This window comes from Equus asinus, chromosome 17, assembly GCF_041296235.1.
Source record: "Equus asinus isolate D_3611 breed Donkey chromosome 17, EquAss-T2T_v2, whole genome shotgun sequence".
Taxonomy (NCBI): Eukaryota; Metazoa; Chordata; class Mammalia; order Perissodactyla; family Equidae; genus Equus; species Equus asinus.
The window spans coordinates 12,048,467-12,066,140 of record NC_091806.1 but is presented as its reverse complement, the minus strand read 5'-3'; the positions used below and the strand labels follow the sequence as shown (position 1 = coordinate 12,066,140).

Sequence of the window (17,674 nt, the reverse complement as noted above, 5' to 3'; positions counted from 1 at the left end):
AGTAAACTAGAATATCTGATATAGGGGCTGGCCCCGTGGCCGAGTGGTTAAATTTGAGCGCTCTGCTTCAGCGGCCCAGGGTTTCACCGGTTCGGATCCTAAGCACAGACATGGCACCACTCATCAGGCCATGCTGAGGCGGCGTCCCACATGCCACAACTAGAAGGACCCACAACTAAAATGTACAACTATGTGCTAGGGGGATTTGGGGAGAAAAAGCCAGAAAAAAAAAGTTATGATTGGCAACGGTTGTTAGCGCAGGTGCCAATCTTTAAAAAAAAAAAAAAAGAATATCTGATATGATTAGTAAAACGCAACAGATTCTAGGATAGTCTATTTACATAATAATTCAAGTAGAAGCACAGGTGTATGTAACAGTGTAAACACACACAGAAAGATGCCCCAAATGGGACTTCAGGTAACATCTACTCTGCTCTTTACACTTTTCTCTGTATTGTTTAAGTTTCTTATGATAAGCACAGATCATTTTTATAATGAGAATAAAATAAAGGTATCTTCATTTTGAAAATGTAATACATGTTCCCTCGCCAAGAGCCTGAAAGATGTAAAGATCAGAGCCAAGGTCAGATGACTCAAGAAGTGACAAAACGAGGCACTGCTGCTCCCCTCGTCACCGGTCTCAAATCAACCTTGGCTGTCAGTATCTGGGAGTAAAAAACAGACAGTGCTCCAGACCACCTCACCCTCCTTCTGCTCCAAGCTAGCTTCCTGCCAGTCACAAAGTTCAACTGCCCAGAACGATCTCCACAACGGGGTGAGAAACTTCACTCCAGGGGCTGGCCCAGTGGCGCCAGGTTAAGTTTGCACATTCCGCTTCTCGGCGGCCCAGAGTTCGCCAGTTCGGATCCCGGGTGCGGACATGGCACTGCTTGGCAAGCCATGCTGTGGTAGGCGTCCCACATATAAAGTAGAGGAAGATGGGCATGGATGTTAGCTCAGGGCCAGTCTTCCTCAGCAAAAAAGAAAAAAGAAAGAAACTTTACTCCAATGCATGTTATAATAAAGGGCAATGGAAACCAAAAGCAGCCTCCCCAGGCACAAGTTCAAAGCAGCTGTCCTTTTGGTCAGGGGGCTCTTCCCCTAGGACACCCGTAGGCTACTTCTTAAATCTCTCTATTACTATCTCCTCCTAGATTGCTAGAAAAAACAAATCTCCTGCCTGAGCTCTGGATAGATTTCAATGTAAAGCTGCTCCTCCTGGCGGTCGCCTGTCTCACCAGCTGGGCACGAAGCCCACCGAGCTCTGGCCACAGCACTCCGCTGGCTGCCTTTCTTCTGGTTCCAGGCACTTGTTTTCTTGAACACTCATCTCATATCTTGAGTCCTAATCTCCGAGCCTGTCTGAACTGGCCTTTTCTGATGGGCTGCTCTCCAAATTCTCCACTTAAGAGAACTCATCCTGGGAACACCCTTGGCCTCTTCTACCTCTAAAGCAGAGACGGACAGTGAGCTGAAGCGGAATCCAGCGTACAGATGTTTTGTTTAGCTGCAGAGCATGCTTAATCTTATTTCGTTCCCAACATTACAAATCAAGATATTTTAAATTGACATCCTTGTGCGCTGTTGTAAAATGGTGCAGCCTCCACGGGAAAACAGTATGGTGGTTCCTCAAAATATTAAAAATAGCTACCATATGACCCAGTAATTCCACTTCTGGGTATATACCCAAAAGAACTGAAAGCAGGGACTCAAAGAGATATATACCTGTGTTAATATGAGCATTATTCCCAATAGCCAAAAGGTGGAAGCAACCCAAGTGTCCAACAACAGAGGAATGGATAAGCAAAATGTGGTATACACATACAGTGGAATATTATTCAGCCTTGAAAAGGAAGGAAATTCTGACACATGCTACAACATGGATAAACCTTGAGGACATTATGCTAAGTGAAATAAGCCAGTCACAAAAGAACAAATACTGTACAATTCCACTTAGATACCTAGAGTAGTCAAAATCAGAGAGACAGAAAGTACAATGGCTGCCAGGGCATTATTCACAATAGCCAAGACTTGGAAGCAACCTAGGTGCCCATCAAGGGATGAACGGATAAAGAAGACGTGGTATATATACACGATGGAATACTACTCAGCCATAAGAAACAGTGAAATCTGGCCAACTTGTGACAGCCTGCACAGACCTTAAGGGTATTATGCCAAGCAAAGTAAGGCAGAGGGAGAAAGTCAAATACCATATGATCTCACGCATAAGTAGAAGATAAAAACAACAAATAAACACATAGAGACAGAGACTGGATTGGTGGTTACCAGAGGAGAAAAGGGGAGGGAAGAGGGCAAAAGGGGTGATTAAGCACATGTGTGATGATGGATGGTAATCAGTCTTTGGCTGGTGAACATGATGCAACCTACACAGAAATTGAAATATACAATGATGTGCACCTGAAATTGATACAATGTTATAAACCAATGTTACCGCAATAAAAAATGAAAAAAATAAAAGAATGGCTGCCAGGGGCTGAGTTGGGGAAGAAACTGGGAGTTAGTATTTAATGGGTAAAGAGTTTCACTTTTGCAAGATGAGAAAGTTCTGGAGATTGGTTACACAAGAAAGTGAATGTATGTAATGCCACTGAACTATACACTTAAAAATGGTTAAGATGGTAAATTTTGTTATGTGTATTTCATCACAATTTTAAAAAATCAGAAGATTTCATGTAAAAATTCAGGATTTCAGGCTTCACTTGAAAAGAATCAGATCTCATACCACAGGACCTAGATTCCTGCATATCAATCCTCTCCAGTTTACCACCGACCCCACCCCCTACATGATTCTTTTCTTTTATCTGTTTGGCTTCTTTTGGCAGGCGAGTTTGTGGCTCTAAACCCAGAGCATCACTTTTCACAGTAGAGTCATGCGCCACATAACGACATTTCGGTCAGTGACGGACTACGTATATGACGGTGGTCCCATAAGATTAGCACCACGTATCCTAGGCGTGTAGTAGGCTATACCACCTAGGTTTGTATAAGTACACTCCATGATGTTTGCACAATGACGAAATCGCCTAACGATGCATTTCTCAGAATGCATCCCCGTCATTAAGTGAAGCGTGACTGCACAGCCCTCCAAGATCAGCCCCCGGCTGGGCAAGCTAAGGGTCTTCTCCTTGGTGAAGGAGTCAACACCCTCACCCCTCAGGAACTGATGATAAACACTAGCACAATTAAGACCAGCCCTAAAAAGCTCTATGCCAAACCTTGCCCCAAACACACTCTCCTTTTCCCCTTTTCTTTCCACTTGTCTAAATAGTGTTCTCCCTCACTCCTCACTCATCCATGAAGCCTTCTCTATCAACTCGAATTCGCAAGACGTTCTTCCTTCTCTTGCGTTCTGTAGCATTTCACAACTGTACTGCTAGTTATCTCGTATGTATACATCCCATCTACCCAGTAACACTTCAAGCCCCTCATTCATTCAGCAAATAGAAAGCAGCTACTCCAGGCCATTGTTCTAGGCAGTAGAGGTACAGTGGTGAACCAGAAAGCCAAAGTCCCTACCATCACAGAGCTTACTTTCCAGTGGACAAAGATATACAAATAAGTAAAACATTCTAGATATTGATAAACATTGCAAGGGAAGAGAAGCAGGTAATGAGATAGAGACTGACTGGGTGGGGTGGGGGCTACTGTAGGCAGAGTGATCAGTGAAAATCTTTTGGAAGAAGTCTCTTGAGCTCAGACATGACTGGTAAGAGGGAGCCAGCCATGAGAAAAGACAGAGCAATCCAAAGGGAACAGCAAGTGCAAAGACTCAGTTTCAGGAACAGAAATAGCTAGTATGGCTAAAGCATAGGAAGTGAGGAAAGACAGTGGCACAAGGATCAAGGTCAAGGACGTAAGAAGGGGCTTAGATTCTATTCCACGTGGTGACTTACTGGAGGATGATCAATGTTTTACACTTTCTAATGTATTAAGGGCAGGCATTCAATAAAAATTTGAGTCTCCTAACCATTTACTTGTTTGAAAATACCCACGGTTACTTTCGATCCTAATCCTCTCTTTGTTACTGGATGGCTTTTCATTCCTTCAACAAACCCTTCCGCAGCACGATCGTCTGGCACAGGGAACTGCTCACCCCTTTAAGGAAGGTGGGTTTGTCCTTTACGCCAAAGTTCCAGAGCATGATATCTCCCCCTTTGGAACCCACAGCCAGGGTGCTGGGGTGAGCTGGGTGCCACGCCAAGGATGTGGCCCTCCTGTCAAAGGGGGCAGCCTTTTGGAATATCCGGTAAGAAGCCAGAGAGCGCAAAAAGGACTGCTGGAGACCCTGACACAGAGAGAAGAGAATTAAGATGAATTAGAATCCAAGTCCTGGGTAAACTGCCAATCTCCGCCTCCTGCGTAGAGGAGCCCTCGGGCCAAGTCCTCCCACCAAAGGAAAACTAACTGCCTGGTTCTGTGCATGAAAATATTTACAAAGTACATGCACTAATCTTGGAACGGAAGGAGGAGAGTACATTCCAGCTGGGACCTTTACAGCACAGGACTTCTACCTGGCCAAGTGGCCAGGAGGCCAGTCACCAAGGTGGGGGTGATCTGACCACTCTGACAACCGACCGAACCAACCTAGCATCCAATTCTGGAGCATCCAATAGTAAAAGGCACCAGGCAAACCCTTGCGGACTTCAGCCAGGAAACGCCTCACCTGCTGTAGGGATGACCAGGAAGCTTTGCCCAGCTTCTGCTGGTGCAGGGCCCTGATGATGCTGCTGCACAGTGGCGGGACCTGCAGGCTAGCCAACTCCGCCCAAAGGCAGCCTGAGTCAAGTCTTCTGCTGGAACCTGCCAAGCAGAACAAACACATTTTCCTCTCCAATCTCACTCAAGAAAGGTTTTTCTGCTGAAATCCCAGAAAGCAAGCCTGTTGCTTCATTCAACATAGCCCACCTCTCTCATCACCTCCCTTTCCATGGCCGGCTCAGTCTCACCCAGCACGAGAAAAAAACAGTCAGTGGGGATGCAGCCTCTTCCCAAAAACACTCCCCGAAATACTCATTTTGAAGTGAAATTAAATACGATCTTGCAGGGTTCCTGAGAAATGAGTCAAAGAAACACACAAAGTAGACTACAGAACTCTTCCCAGTTTGGGCTGGAAAACTCATGATCGGGTTGGGTGACAATTTTAAAATCACATAAAATGCACAATAAAAAGATTTTTAGGACAGCACAGTAGAAGTGACTGTTTGGAAAAAGCAGTGTCTTTAAATCCTATATTAAAAAAATGTAGAGGTGACTGGTTGGTGGCCCCAAGTCCAATCTGTTCTCCTGAAAACCAGCAGGAACCACAGGACCTGGCACGCCTCAATTAACCAAGCTACTTTTGGGGGAGGCAGATGCACCTAGAATAGGAATAAAGCAAGTCTGGATTACCAACATGTATTTGAGGGTCTGCTCTATGAATCCAGCCTCTTGACAACCAAGTCTTCCTTCTCATGGACAAAAACCCACTTCATCAACGACCCCCTGCTCCGGTCTTTTGAGTTCCTCACCCTCCTTACAGCCCCAGGTTCAAGCCCGGACAAATCCCAGAGACGGAGTTTTCGAAGGAAGGAAGGAAGGAAATTGAGGGCTCCCACAGCTGAAACCAACGACATACAGCTAACAAGCGTGACTATCGAAATTCAGCGCATACACACCACTAGGCACGGGAGGGTTATTTTAAGTGGTCCTCAGTGTGTAAAAATCCCGGAACAAACAGGGAATTTGCAAAGTCCGTTGTGTCTGTTGTAATGGAGCTCATCTGCCTCTTCCCATCACCTGAGGGGGGGAAGCCCAAGCTCTATGGTGTCAAAGGACCTGCAGACAAAATGCATAGCCTGAGGCGTCCATCACTCGGGACAGCTTGAGGAATTTAGAAGCACCCATCCCCCACTCAGCCTCCTGCGTGAGAACCCCACATGGCAGCATTATGAAAGCAGCAGGCGCAGGCAGTACCGGGGCCCTTCGCACAGAGCTTCTTGGCCTCGGGCTCCAGCTCCCTGGGGCTCCTGCTCCTCTTGCTCTTGGGGCGCACAACCATCTCGGGGGTCTTCTGGGTTTCTGGACGTTTCCTGGGAGCCATCGCGTCCTCCGTGCGAAGGGGTACTATGCTCTATGCCGAGATCATGGAGGGAGGATTGAGACGCCTCTGGGGAGAAACAAGGCGGGGACCAGAGAACCCGCTGAGCCACAGGTAGGCCAACTAAGCCAACTTCCCGCCAAACAGGCTCACCGGGAAGGCGGGGGCGCGCGCGGAGAGACGGGAAGTGTGCGAGGGGAGGGGCTCACCCGCTCCCTGGAGAAATGATCTGCCGCCTACGTGTTGGGCTCGAGCGGGTCCAAGTCAGCTGACCTGCCAGAAAGAAAGATGGCCGCCAGCGCCAGGGCACCCAACCTGAAGCCGCTGCAGCTGAGGCGCTGCCAGGCCTCTGCGGGGCCTCTGGAGACCGGGTGCCAATCAAGGCTTCGGCTCCGCCTTCTCTACCTTCCAATTGGCCGCCACGCCCGCTCGGGCTTTGTGATTGGCTAATCCAATACAGTTCGAGAGAGGCGGCTCTGGAGAAAGCTCGCCGCCTCTCGTCGGCCAGCTTTACCCTCGGTGTCAAGTAGTGTTAATCTCTCTCCAGCTCCGTCGAATCTCAGCTGTTCTGTAGAGAGTGGTTGAAATGCGCACCTTTTTAAGGTTTCACCAAACCTGCTGACTGTCTGCCTAGGGAGCAGCCTGGAGCAGTGATGGGCTGGAGGCGTGTGGCTAGCCGACCGGGCTGAGGTCCTGTGCCCTGACTTCAGTCAAAGGCTAAGGCAGCCAGCCTCCTGAGTGGCCCGACAGGGAACAGTTCGGATGCACCCCACTTTCTGCGACGAGCCAGGCAGGAGCTGGGATTGGTTGGGGACTGCTGGTCCTTTCCACCCGCTAAGCCCAGTACCAGGCGCTTTGGGAGCGTGAGAGGAGACAAAAATGCCTAAATGATAGATCCTGCACTCAAGGACCTTCAGACAGATGGGGTGGAAGACAGTTACAAAGATAACTCTTGGAAAGAAATGAATGCTCCAAAACTAAAATTGGAAAATGCTTCCTTGATGGGAAGATGGGCTCAGAGTGTTAGAAAGGGCAGCCACCAGCGGGAAAGCCCAGTTGGTGGGTTCTCCCCTGCTGGCCTGTAGCTGTGTTTTCAGGGCTGTGTTACAGAAGCAAGCTGGCCTCGTTCCTCAGACCGGCCAATAGTTTCACCTCAGCAGCGTGCTCAGTTCTGGGGGATCTCGAAGGACAAGAAAGGACTTTGCCTCTAAAAGATTTACAATGTACTGAGAAGAGAATAAATGCATGTGAAACAAGTCAAACAATTCGAGAGAGAACACAGTTGAGTACCAAACTGTGGTATACCAACCAAGACTTTTAGATGCATTCAGAAAAGATAATCCAGTGGAGAAAGAAGTGTTTAAGAAAGCCTCACAGGGAGGATGGGATTTCTTGGAGTTGCCCGGGGGAGGGAGAGTATCCTAGGAGGAGAAACAGCTTGATACAAGGAATGGGTGTGGGTTATGAGAAAGAAAAAAGCAGCCCGTGGCATTTGGCAGCTGGGCTGGTACTATTAGCTAGGCCCTGATGTTCCGTCGAAGTAAACAATTTCACAGAATATCAACCCCAGACAAGGGCATTCTGTGACCGTGATAGATCAACAAAAACATGATCAGTCATGTCTGAACACGGGCAAAAGTATGAACATTGTCCAGACCACAAAAAAGACCAAGCATCTCCCTATTATTTTGACTAATATGAATGACTGCAGATTCTTTGCCAATCATAGCTTTGGCTTTAGCTTCATTCCTCCCACCTTATAGATAAGATATATTGATACCCAATTATAGAATTACCTCCTTTTCCTGGCAGCTTCCCATCCAGAACAAAGCCCCACTTCTTATCCAGATCCTCTAACACAAGCCAATCCTGTCAGTTCTTTCTAATACCTTCTTACAGAGATGTCCACTGTTGCCGGTGGCAGGCATCCTCTGTTGCAATGAGCAAGAGACCCAAAGTTCAGCTACAGGAGTGTCCCTGATGGTGTTGGCTTTGGAGCATTGACATTTATGAGTAGGGTAGGAGGCAGCCTGAAGAGGAGAAAATTGCTCACATTGAGGATCTGTGCAAAGTGACAGAGATCAGATAAAGGAGGGTGTTGAACCGCAGGCAGAATTCAAATTTCCTTCACTCTCCTGACATTTACCAAAAACTTACTCGGTTCCTGGCATCATTCCAGTCAAAGGGAATGCTGAAATGAAAAAATGCTCGTTGCATTATGGAGTGTGCCTTTTAATAGACAAGTAAACTACAGCTACAGTTGAGTGTAATAAGCTTAGTGAGAAGGGAAGCACTGAGTTCTGGTGGGCCAGGGGGCATAAGAAAAGGACACTTTCACTCAGCTTGGAATGGGTTAACAAAGGGACAAGTGTTCGGGAAGTCTTCCCCAAGAAGGTGACACTTACGCTGAATCTTGAGAGATTGTGGGAGGGGAGTCGGGGGGGGAGCATTCCAGGCAAAGAGCAGGAAATGGCAAGGCAGGGTGGCAATAATTAGCCATGATGGATTCAAGAGCAAAGGACATGTTCTGCTTCATGCCAGGCTTCTCCAGAATCCGTTTTTAGGATTGGGGAGTTTTCCGTGATGGAGTCACAAAACCAGGTGTGAGCAGTGGAAACCCGCCTTCGTTTCAAGTTGTGCTTTGGGGCATCCTTACCTTCAGTTTTGGTTTGTTTCACCAGCAAATGGCTGCCTAGGGACCTGATGTCATCCATTCCCATCTGATGAGCCATCAGGTGCAGGTGGACAAAAGCATTTAATACATATTTTTTGATGCTGCTAATCTGAAAATGAGGTGAAGGCACAGCATAGCTCCGGCGTCATGCCATGGAGAGGCTGTGCGGTGAAACCCTGTTTAGAGGTGTTTGGGTTCTATCTATGACACTACTTTTGACGTAAGGCATCACAAGGCAGTTCATTCAAAAGCTGCTGATGAAGCAGATCAAGGTCTCGTGTTCACACTGTGCTGGGCAGACCATGAGCATGACCCTAAATAATGCCACTTTCTTTGATCTGCAAAACAATATGTGGCTTAGGTGTTTTCTGGAACAAATAATATAGTACAGTGGAAAGAGCATTGTTCTTAGACTGTGGGTTCATCATGTCCCTTCTCTGTGCCTAAGTTGCCTCGTCATAAAATGAAGGGAAGAGACTAGGTGGTTGCTCAGATCCCTTCCAGGTTTGTTTTTTTTTTTTTGAGGAAGGTTAGCCCTGAGCTAACTACTGCCAATCCTCCTCTTTTTGCTGAGGAAGACTGGCCCTGAGCTAACATCCGTGCCCATTTTCCTCTACTTTATACGTGGGACGCCTACCACGGCATGGCTTTTGCCAAGCGGTGCCGTGTCCGCACCCAGGATCTGAACTGGCGAACCCTGGGCCGCCAAGAAGCAGAACGTGTGAACTTAACCATTGTGCCACCTGGCCGGGCCCCCCCCTTCCGGTTTTAAAATCTGTGATTCTGTGACTTGCTCTTAAAGCCGCAGAAACCAGTGACTGCTTTCAACTCTGGCCTCCTCGTGGGAAGTTTCCATCTAGTAGAAAGCATTTTCCTGGTGCAGGCTCGTACATGATTCCGATTCTGATCAAGTTGTCTATGGATCCAAACGCTCTGCTGAGTCTGCAAAACCACTCATAATCCACTTGGATGGTGTGCGGGCTTCCCACACACACTGACTGCATCCCGTGGTTTGCAAATGACAGCCTCAAGGATTCTGCAGCGCTTGCAAAGAGCTGAAGTTTCAATTTCTCCTAAAGGATTGGAAACAGACTGAATGCAGCATCCAGAGTCCTTGATGCTTGGCGTCTCCAGTACATATTTAAATGCCCAAGTATGAGTAAATTCATAATAATGCTAAACGAATTCATGATTCCTACCCTCTGGGAATAGTATCCATTTTCCAAAATACAATTTGGGGTAGCTTTGGAAGTATCACACAGCTGTGTAAATACAATCCCCCCCCAGTCTTTGCTTTGGGGGATGAGGCACCATCCACAGACTAAATCAATATCCTGTCATGAAATACCATAGGTACAGGATGCCAGGAAGCTTCTCCAGGCAGCCAGATTTGCAGGGCAATTGCCAGAGTCCTGAAATCATATATGCGAAAGTGTTTTGCAAACTGTAAAGCGTTCTACAAATAGAAGTTGTTATGTAATCTCCTGGCAATATGGTATTTACTGATAAGTTCTGATAAAGGTGTTGACAGAGCTCTTTGCTGTTCTCAAGTTCTCTGCAGTCAGACAGCCATCATGGAAAGAGCGGGACCCAAGGATCAGAAACCAGGGGTTTGGTTCCGGCAGTGCCTTCTACTCATCTGACATCAGAGGTCTCTTCCAAGGACTGCAGAAATCCCAAGTGGCGGAAATAAAAATGCTTCTCTCTGTGTTAGCCAAGCTATTTCCCTGTGAGTGGAGGAGTCAGAAGCTAGCTGGGACCTGGACGATTGCATTTACCTCCCTTCACATTCCACTCTTCCCGCTCCCCTCTCCACTGCCCTGCTTCGGCTCCAGTCCCTACTGTGACATTGTAACTCCAGGAGTGTGTGACAAAAAACTCACCCAAGGAACTTCAGCGAAGTTTCTCCCTGTAGAGGACGGCAGTGGGCTGCCTGGGTAACTGTGTGCTTATGGGCGAAGCCAATGGCCTGGGGGCGGGGGGAGGTATCTGTACACATCCACACACGTCCTGCCCAACACTCCCAGCTCTGAATGGGCATCCTCGCAGACGTGTTTACTGTCCATTCCGCTTTGTGCTGGGCTATCCCTGTGTCACAAGGCCCCGGAATCTGAGAGTTTTGTCATAATTATAGGCAGTCTAGAAGACAAAGCCACATTTGTGTTGGCAGCATTTAGGCTGCAGATCCATTCTGCAAGGAGACACATTTGTGAAACTGGATGAAGAAAAACTCTGAAAGACAGCCTGCTGTTTAAGTTCAAGAAATTATTTTACTAGATTTCCAAGGCTAAGAGCCGTGGCTGCCTCTAGCTCGGTGTGGAGGGTTGAATGGTGGTCCCTGAAAAGATATGCCCACATCCCCAGCCCCAGAACCTGAATGTTACTTTATTTAGAAAAAGGATCTTTGTAGATGCAGTTAAGGATTTTCTTTTTAAAGGTTGGCACCTGAGCTAACATCTGTTGCCAATCTTTTTTAATTTCTTCTCCCTGAAGCCCCCCCCAGTATATCGTTGTATATTCTAGCTGTAAGTCCTTCTGGTTGTGCTACGTGGGATGCTGTCTCAGCATGGCTTGATGAGCAGTGCCATGTCTGCACCCAAGATCCGAACCAGGGAAACCCTGGGCCACCAAAGTGGAGCGTATGAACTTAACCACTGGGCCACAGGGCCAGCCCCTAGTTAAGGATTTTAAGATGAGATCATCCTGGATTATCCAAGTAGGTCCTAAATCCAGTGGCAAGTGTCCTTATAAGAGTGAGGCAGGGCCAGCCCCAGTGGCCTAGTGGTTAAGTTCCTAGTGGTTAAGCGCATTCCGTTTTGGTGGCCTGGGTTCAGTTGCCGGGCACGAACCTATACCACTTGTCTGTCAGTGGCCACGCTGTTGTGGTGGCACAGATACAAAAAGAAGAAGATTGGCAACAGATGTTAGCTCAGGGTGACTCTTCCTCAGCAAAAAAAAAAAAAAAAAAAGCAGAAGGAGATAAGACATAGATACAGAGAGACAGACACATAGAGAAGATGATGTGAAGACAGAGGCAGAGACTGGAGCATTACCGCTAGAAGCCAAGGGATGCCAAAGATTCCCAGATTGCCAGGAGCCACCAGAAGCTAGGAGAAGGGCTGGAAAGATTCTCCCCCACAGCCTGAGGGGGGAGTGTGGCCTTGCCAACACTTTGATTTTGGATTTTTGGCCTCCGGAAGTGGAAGAGAAGAAATTTCTGTTGTTTTAACTCCCAGTCTGTGGTAACGCACCCAGTCTCTGCCATGCGGGCCCAGCATTACCAGGCAGGAACATCACTCATGGGGGCTGGGGGCAGGGAGCCCTCACATTCCCACTTCCTGGCTGTGTCCTTGAGTAAATCTTAGTGCCTCTCTAAGTCTGTCTCCTCCTTTGTAAACTGGGAAGAATGTCCTACTGGAGAGGGTTGTTTCAAGGCTCAGGTGACAAGGTGCCGAGCGGAGAGCCTGTGAGAGCACTGACACTCCATACACGTGGTATGCTCCCCTGCTCCCCCTTACCCACCTCAGTCCTGCCTCACCCCAGGCCCAGAGCTCCCATTTGCAGGAGGTGGAGTTCCATGGTTTCTCTCCCTTCCCCTGGGTCTCCTGCTCATGGGCGAAGTCCAGAATAGTGCCCGGCCCCGGCTTTGTGACGTCTCATCAGCATCTCAAACCTAACGTGTCCAAGAGTGAAGTCTTGATCTTCTCTTCTCGTCCTGCCCCTTCCACATTTCCCCCGATCTCAGTAAATGGCACTTCAAGCAAAAAACCAGGGAGTCATTTTCACTTCATTTGTTTTTGTTTTTTAACTTTTCATTTTGAAATAATTTTAGACTTACAGAGTTGCAAGCAGATTACAAAGAATTTCAATATGCTCTTCCCTAACTCCCCAAATGTCACATTTTGAGTAAAGGGCTTGAGAGTAAATATTTTAAGCTTTGCGGGCCATACAATCTCCATTGCAACTAATCAAACCTGCCGTCGCTGTGGGAAAGCAGCCACAGACAATTTGTAAACAAATGAGCATGGCTGTGTTCCCATAAAACTTTATTTATAGACATTGAAATGTGAATTTCCTGTAACTTTCACGTATCTCAAAATATTCTTCTTCTTTTGCTTTTTTGTCAACCATTTAAAAATGTAAAAGCCATTCTTAGCCATCAGCCTTCCAGACCACATTGTTGATCTTCTGCTCTAATCCGTTCCTCACACGACATCCAGAAAGCCCTGCAGGTCTCTCCTCTGCTTAAATTCAGCACTCAGAATAAAATGGAGCCTGCAGGGTCTGGGGGCTGCCCACCTCTCCTACCTCACCCTAGACCTCTCACCCCTCATTCGCCTGCCCCCTCTACCCTCCTTTCCCGGAAGGTCAAGTTCTCATTTCAGGGCCTCTGCACACATCAGACCTTCCACCTGGAATGCTCCCTCCTAGGTTCCCTCATCACTCAGCTAATTTCCTTTGGTCTTTTGGGCCTTTTTTTTTTTTTTTTGGTGAGCAAAATTGGCCCTGAGCAAATATCTATTGCCAATCATCCTCTTTTTTTCTCGAGGAAGATTGTCGCTGAGCCAACATCTGTGCCAGTGTTCCTCTATTTTCTATGTGGGATGCCACCACAGTGTGGCTTGATGAGCGATGTGTAGGTCTGTGCCTGGTATGTGAACCTGTGAACCCTGGGCCGCCAACGCGGAGCGTGCGAGCTTAACTACTACACCCCTAGGCCAGTCCCTTTTGGGCATTTTTGGGTAGGCAAGCTTCAACTTCCTGAGACAGTCTTCTCTGACCCTCCCCCAATTGAAATTATGCTCCTCCAATTATTTCTCTCATAGCCTACATATTTTTTCCTTTAAAACACTTGTCACAATTGGTAATATATTCAAACCTTTATTAGATTTTAGTGGAAAACTCCATGAAGTCAGGAACCCTGTCTGGTTTGTGTGCACAGTGGACCAGGCACCCGCCATGGTGTCTGGCATAGTGGGTGTTCCCTGAAAGTCAGCTACTCTGATGAGTCCTCCAGCAGCACTCCTCTGTCACCAATACAGAGGCCCCCCCCGCCCCCCCCCATGGACTTCGGGAAGCGCCCGCATGAACCAGGGCAGCCTTCCTGAGCAGAACCCTCCCCCGACCTACCGAGCTGAAATGTGGACTATGCAGTGGCAACTCTGGTATCTTCCAAAGAATCTGCCCGGGGCAAATTCCTGACCCTGGAAAAGCTTTCTCTATCCGCCCCACTCTGAAACCTGCTACGCATGTTCTGCATTTTCGCTCTAATGCCATCCATCTGATGCTCTTCCTACATTCTAACCCAGAAACTGCTTCCCCCGCTGAGGTTAACCCCTCTCCCTAACTCAGACCAGTTTTTCCACCTGGGATTTCTTGAGATCTTAAAAACATAGCTGTTGAATCAGAATACTTTACTCAGCGGCCCGTCAGGAATGCTGGGGCAATGTCCAGAGGCCGCGGAGAAAGACACAGCAGCCTGCGGAGGAGACAAACCCTGCCTGCTCTAATCTACCCTCTGCAGGGAGCCAGAGTTATCTTTTAAAAGGATAAATCTAATCTAGTCCCTCGCATTCACTCTTCTCACTGCCTCCAGGAGAGAGTCCAAACTCCTTAGCCCACCTTGCAAACCTTCACCTTTCGGTTCCAGCCCATCTTTCCAGCCTCATCTTCCATCTGCTTCCACCCCATCCTGAACTCAATATTCCAGATACTCTAGACCGGAACTATCCAATACAGTTCCCACTACCCGCATGTGGCTGTTAATTTTTTAATTAATTAAAATAAATTAAAAATTCAGTTCCTCAGTCACACTAGCCGCATTTCAAGTGCTCAAAAGCCACATACACCTAGTGGCTACCGTATGGGACAGTGCAGCTACAGAATACTTCCATCATCGAAGAAAATTCTATCAGACAGCACTGTTTTAGACAATGAGACCCACTCACCATCTTTTAAAAAACTTTAGACAATTTACACATAAGTACGTTCTCTATAATTTTCTACCATTACAAAACTCTACTTTACCAATTCTACACCTCTCCCGAGAGATAATCACCAGAATCAGTTGGGTGTGTATTCACTCTCTCTGAATATTTTGTGTGGCCTGCACTTTGCTTTTTTCATTCAACAGTGTCTTGCAGGTCTTCACATAAGAACACATCTCCGTCTACCTTGTGCTTTTCTTTTTTTTAACATTTTATTTTTCCTTTTTCCTTCCCAAAGCCCCCCCCGGTAAATAGTTGCATATTTTTAGTTGTGGGTCCTTCTAGCTGTGGCATGTGGGATGCCGCCTCAGCATGGCCTGACGAGCAGTGCCATGTCCGTGCCCAGGATCCGAACTGGCGAAAGCCTGGACCACCAAAGTGGAGTGCACGAACTTAACCATCCGGCCACGGGGCTGGCCCCTACCTCGTGCTTTAATGTTGTAGAGTAATCCATAGCATGATGAACTTTAGGTTATTCAACCATGGCCCTCTTGACGGACATTTGTTTCCAGTTTTCCCTTATTGCAAACAATACTATTTGCAACCTTCTTCGTACCTTTTTCTGCACTGGGACGCATGTTTGTCTAGGATGGATACCAAGAAGTGGAATTGCTGGGTCACTAAGTCATATGCTAACATCTCTGGGGCTTGGCACACCCTGGTGCTCCTGCCAAGAATGGCTCTCCACATGACTCATTCCTGCTCATCAAGACCAATCAAGTGTCATCGCCTGGTGAAGGGTGGTCTCTCAGCCTCTGTTTTCCCCTAATACCTCATAGCCACATTGTATCCTGTACGCTTAGGGCTCTGCCTTAGTTATCTTTGTATTCCCAACACCCAGCGTAGGGCTTACCATCGAGCAAAAATCCAAATGTTTTCTTGACTGGATGAATGAATGCATAAGTAAATAAACAAACGAAGGCACAGTGGTTAGGACATTCCAGAAGCTCAAGGTGAGTGAGTCTGTGAGTGTTGTGAGCTTGGGATTTGGATCTGTCTGCCACCTGGTGCCCCGGGCCAAGCCGCCTCTCTAGGTTTCTGTCTATCCAGTTCTTTGACCTCGGGCATCTCATCCTGAACTCTGATCGAGTTGGGTACCGTACCGCACTGACAGAGCCTTGTGAGTGTGTACGGGCTCTGGCTGTAGAGCATAGAAATTGGCTTTCCAAGAGCAGCCCTGTCTCCTTTCACCTTTGAAGCAGCTCAGTATGCTCTGGGTTTTCGTTTATTTTTCCTCCCTCCAGTAACTTAGGGGCAATTAAGATCAGCTGCTATCTGCTTCCGGCTTTGAACCCAAAGGAAGCCAGATGTTTCCACTCGGTATCCCCTTCTCCTTGTGGTCTGATGAGCAGCCCTGTTCTCTGAGTCTCTTCATGGCCTGCTTCCCCAGGTCCCAGAGCCTGGCTCGCAGCCTTTACTTTTAATGGGGTTTTAATAGGTGCCTCCTGTAATTAATTTCATTCTTGTGTTTTCACACTTTCTGTCAAGGTGCCTAAAGGCCCCCAGGCACTAGGTGGGATGTTAACTGATTTTAAATAATGTAAAACACTGTGGCTGTCATTAGACATTACCCCACCACTTCTCATTTGCAGCTGTTTAGCAATCATTCATTAGCTGGGGAACAAGGCTCATTTGGGAGGTCAGCCGGGCCACCTGTCATGTTTCATAGAGGTAGATACAGAGACATAGAGAAAAAGGACTTGTCCAAGCCCCAACAAAGAGTGGGTGTTGAAACTGGTTCCGGAAACCGTCTCCTGCTGGGTACACACCCTGTGAACGCCACCGCAAGGATCCACTACGCAGGGATGATTCGCGCGCGTCTTGGGTGCCCACGGGCAGTTTCACCCTCCCACTAGGACCGCGGAGCATGTCAGCCCGCAGCAGCTAATATTATCACCTGAAATTACCCCCATTCATTCTCTTCAGGCCCCTTTTTCATTTTATGAGCGGATTTAGCTGCCTAAACAACGCGTCCGTGACTTCTCCCGGATTTAGAAACAACCCAATTTTGCTATTTTTAAAGCTGGCGTTTCAAAATCCGCGCACAAGTACTCACACTCCTCAGGGAGTTGGGGGTGGATGTAGGGGGTGGGAACGAAGAGTACGTGCTGGAGAGAAAGCAGCGTGGCCCTTGGCCTCCCAGAGCGCCGCGGCATCCCCCTGGGGGCGCACTCCCCGGAGCGCGAGGGGGGCTCTCCAAACCGGAGCGAATTTGCGCCATCTGGACCCTCGGAGCGCTCTGTGCGTCGGACCCAGCCGACCTGCGCCGCCTCTCGCCTCTCGTGCCAGGCGGAGGGCACGGCCGCTGGGTCACCCGGCCCAGGAGCGAGCGGGAGGGGCGGGGAAGCCGAGCAGGTGGCGATTAGGTCAGCCTAGGAACATTCTTGGACCGCTCCAGTGGATATAAATAACACACTGGCAGGCTCCGAAAAATCCCTGGGGTGGGGGTAAGGGGATGAATGAGAAGGGATTTATGAAGGGTGGGGTGGGATCTTGGCAATCTGGAAAAATCTACTAAAGCTGGTGACTGACAAAGCGGGTGGTGGGGAGAAAAGATTTAAGAATGAATCGTGGGACAAAAGCTGGGAATAACACGGGGGGGTGGAGCTCGTGGCTTTTTGCCCCACCCCCCCACCGCATGTCTGACCCAGTCCTCAGAAAGCGCCCCCAGATTGGAAGGCAGGGCTCGGCAGAGAGAGGGCACGGCTTTGGAGTGCGGGTCCTGCCCGACTACAAATCTTGTGCAAGCTGCTGAAGGTCTCCGAGCCTCAGTTTCCGCATCTGTACAATGGGAATCCTAATGCTTACAAAGGGGTGGTAGTGAGCCTCGCCGGAGCTACCTTCTAAGAAAGCTGTGCTCAGCAAAAACATATAGGGCAGTGTAGCCCCCGAAGCGGCCCCCCAAGGGGTGCCCGT

At 48.2% G+C, this 17,674-nt stretch overlaps 1 protein-coding gene across 4 annotated transcripts in view; it reads right to left on the bottom strand.

Annotated features, from left to right (window-relative positions):
- The window catches only part of DDB2 (damage specific DNA binding protein 2), a 37,400-nt gene that overhangs the window by 17,784 nt on the left and 1,942 nt on the right, over positions 1-17,674 (bottom strand). For 3 of the 4 annotated variants that reach the window (XM_014861314.3, XM_070487639.1, XM_070487641.1), the window contains exons 1-3: positions 5,974-6,104; positions 4,685-4,821; positions 4,115-4,306 (exon numbers count right to left, since the gene is read on the bottom strand). The exons of the other annotated variant lie outside the window; for it this stretch is intronic. In XM_014861314.3, the coding sequence (XP_014716800.1) occupies positions 4,115-4,306; positions 4,685-4,821; positions 5,974-6,100 (456 nt within the window). In that variant the 5' untranslated portion in view covers positions 6,101-6,104. Of the gene's footprint in view, positions 1-4,114; positions 4,307-4,684; positions 4,822-5,973; positions 6,105-17,674 lie in introns of those variants that run through there. 4 annotated transcript variants of the gene reach the window in all.